The sequence below is a fragment of the Eurypyga helias genome, unplaced genomic scaffold (genome assembly GCF_000690775.1).
Source record: "Eurypyga helias isolate BGI_N326 unplaced genomic scaffold, ASM69077v1 scaffold51594, whole genome shotgun sequence".
Lineage (NCBI taxonomy): Eukaryota > Metazoa > Chordata > Aves > Eurypygiformes > Eurypygidae > Eurypyga > Eurypyga helias.
In genome coordinates this window covers 3,743-6,948 of record NW_010249203.1, presented here as the reverse complement: position 1 = coordinate 6,948, position 3,206 = coordinate 3,743, and the positions used below count along the sequence as shown (strand labels likewise).

Here is a 3,206-nt window from a genome sequence, read left to right as displayed (position 1 = left end):
TTATAGCACCTTCCAGTACCCGGGGGCAGCCTATAAGGAAGTGGGGGGGGACTCTTTACAAGGGCCTGTAGTGACAGGACAAGGGGTAACAGGTTTAAATTGAAAGTGGGGAGGTTTAGATTAGATATCAGGAAGAAGTTCTTCCCGGGGAGGGTGGGGAGGCACTGGGACCTGTCTGACCCATAGACCTATAACAGCTATGCTTGCAGATTTTTAGCTGAGAGATGAACAAGGAAAACTGTATAAAAATGTGCATCTAAGCACTATTTCTCCAGAGGTTTCATGGTAAGGTGGCTAAGGATTACACAGCAGGAAATACTATTTACATCTTCAAAGTGTCAGAGTGGTTCAGCTGCACTGAGTAAATCCAAGCAGGGAGCCGGTGTCTGCAGTCCTGTTCCTGCCCTCTACTGAGCTGTGGGTTTATGGACTGACAGGAGAAAAATAGTTATCCCTGCACAAATACTCCATGTTCTCTGTTTATTTTTCATCAAGCTATTTGAAGGACATGCAGTGTAGAAAAACATATGGTGAAGAACAAAACAGAACCAGATGTAGCACAAGGCAGGAATGTGAAGGAGGCACAGTGTTGGGGTTTTGGATGGTTTGCTTTCCTCTTTTCTTACTTCTGGCTTCATCCTGAAAAATTTCTTGCTCTCCTAAATAATCTGTGTGGACTTAATGGTGACAGATCATCTCCCATGATTGAGGCTTGGTCCATGCAATGCTTGGCTGCATCATTAGCTTCTCCTTGTACTTTGTGACCCTTCTGTAAATTTGTATGACTCACTTTATTTCCTTCCATGTTTATTTTGTTTCTTCTGGATGGAGACAGGCTTTCTGCCTTTCCTCTGGCCTGGGAGGGCAGGACCTACTGCTGAAAGTAAAACCCACACAAATTCTGACTGTAAGGATGTCAGGAATAGGCACACCTGTATTTTCCTTCCCAGCTTTTCCTCTGAATCAGAAACTGATGCGAGACTTTGCCCCGATGTCTCAATTGCCTTTCCTGTAACAACCACCTAGACCGCAGGGGTGTTGTGAAAATGCTGTCTTTTAAAGCAAGAGCTGCATTCCTAACCTGGTAGTCTCCGGCCAGGGGAAGCCACACCTGCACCCGCCCGGCATCCGCCTTTGTGCAGGGTGAGGTCCCATCAAGATTGTGCTCAGAGCATTTCCCAGTGGGATTCGCTACATGACTGGTGTCCAAGGCAGTCAGTCTTTCATCCCACTTACCTACGTTTTGCTACCTATCACAAAGTCCTGTATGTCCCAGGACAGGGACCTGGTTGTGCTTCGACCTATGTTCTCCAGGACTTTTAGGAGGTGGACAAACATCACCCATGGTTTACAGATCTGACAAACTCTGTTTGGGAAGTTTCAGAAGATGCTGGAATTCTACCACTGTATCCATAGTCTGAGCAGTGTGCTACGCTTGGCATTGCTGTCTTGGATCTGCAAGGCCGTATTGTGTGCTGACCCCTTAAAACAAGGCGGGAGCCCACTTTTTTTCTTGGCTGATAAGCATGGCAGCAATGTGGTTAGTTAAGCCTGGTTATTCCAGGAGTTCACGAACTTCAGCATGTGGAAAACATAGCAAGACTGCACAAGTGAGATCATCAGAGATGTTGACTGTCACTTCAGGAGAGGAAGAATTCCTCTTCAGGATTACTGTCTCAGGATGCTTTTGTTTCTCTCATCAGGGGAAAATACCTCTGTGAGCTTGTTGTGGCAAGGAGTGAACAGAGATCCTTTTGCTCTACACTGACTCCTAAGTGTGCTCATGCCTTCCAGGCTCCACTTGCCCCTAATTTTTTAACAACTGTGCCTGACCCTCATTTACTTTCCTTTCATGTGTCCTGGGATGTGGTGGGAGAAACGGTATGGTGGCTTGGACATAATTTTTTCCAGAAGGGCTAAGGAAGAACTCCATAAATGCTTCACTTGTGACTTATTGAGGCTCACCATGCTCACAGGGACAATTGCATTCTCATCATCAGAACACGGAAAATAAGGGGCTGAGGTAATGTTCACCATGTATGTGCCTGCATCAGATTTTCTTTTGGATCCCAAGGCTATCAAACACAGCAAAAACATAGTACTTGTGTAACTATGTGGCTATGAAATATTTAGGATCTATATCAAGGTCTGGGATTTCCTTTTAACACCTTAAATAATACAAGACACTAGTGATGAAAGATTATTTTACTATCAGTGGGCTATAGTTTTAGAAACCACACAAATAAAAGCAGAAAACATGACAATGGGATGCGGAAAGAATTTTACTGGAACTGACAAATGGGATTTATCAGACCACAGCAGTACTGCAGGGAAAAATATTAAGTTAGATTTACACAACAGTAAAGCAAAAATGGGTTGAGGCACAGAGATGGAACATCATGAGCAGAGATCTAGTACAAAAGGGAAATTCAGTATCCAGGCTTGTTTCTCAGGATGGCTGTGTGTGCCTGGCTCCTGAGGACTCTCACTGGCTTTCTGAAAGCCTTGAACCTCTGCTCACTCACAGGTTGTGAATTTGCTCTAGTTACGGCTAGGTCTTGCCACCTTGCAAGGCTTAGAAGGGCAGTATATCCCGCAGCTGTGGGAATAGCAGGGGTAGGAGTACCTGCCACCTAGGAAGGAACCAGACCCCAAGGAGCCCTGGGCATCCCAGGAGCTCCCATAGCCAAAGGAGCTGCTTGTCTCCAGTGGGGCTGAGCTGCCCACAAAGCTCTCCTGAGGGCAGGAGCTGAGGATGGGGCCTGGGAAGTTGATGACCACGGGTGGTGAGTAGACCACAGCACGGGAGTCCCCACAGGATGTGACGCAGGGCTGGTTCCAGGCATTCACGTATGGCTCTGGGCAGGTCACCTCACAGGGTGAGAGACTGCTGTAGTTGCAGGTCTGCCTGTAGGAAGACATCTTTCTGGCTGGAAGTTAGCCTGAAACACACAGAGCGGGAAGAGGATGTGTCAGGGGCGACAGTGCAGGTGCATTTGCAAAGGGGAGCCCTCATTTACTCAAACTAGTGACAGTGAAGGAACACATTCAGGGGCCAGCTGCCACAGGTTTAGAATTGTGTTTAGAAATGTAGGTGAGAAAGACTTGGGAAATACCTTTTAATACTCCTAAAGATTTCATACATCAACATGTATTGCTTACCATATTTGGAAACAGAAATGCAGAAATAATATGAGTAAATCTCA

At 46.2% G+C, this 3,206-nt stretch overlaps 1 protein-coding gene across 1 annotated transcript; it reads right to left on the bottom strand.

Annotated features, from left to right (window-relative positions):
• Nucleotides 1-2,541: 2,541 nt before the first annotated feature.
• LOC104505554 (beta-keratin-related protein-like) lies at nt 2,542-2,922 on the bottom strand. Its single transcript, XM_010151266.1, has one exon. It carries the CDS (start codon nt 2,920-2,922, stop codon nt 2,542-2,544), a length of 381 nt encoding a protein of 126 aa, XP_010149568.1.
• Nucleotides 2,923-3,206: the final 284 nt, after the last annotated feature.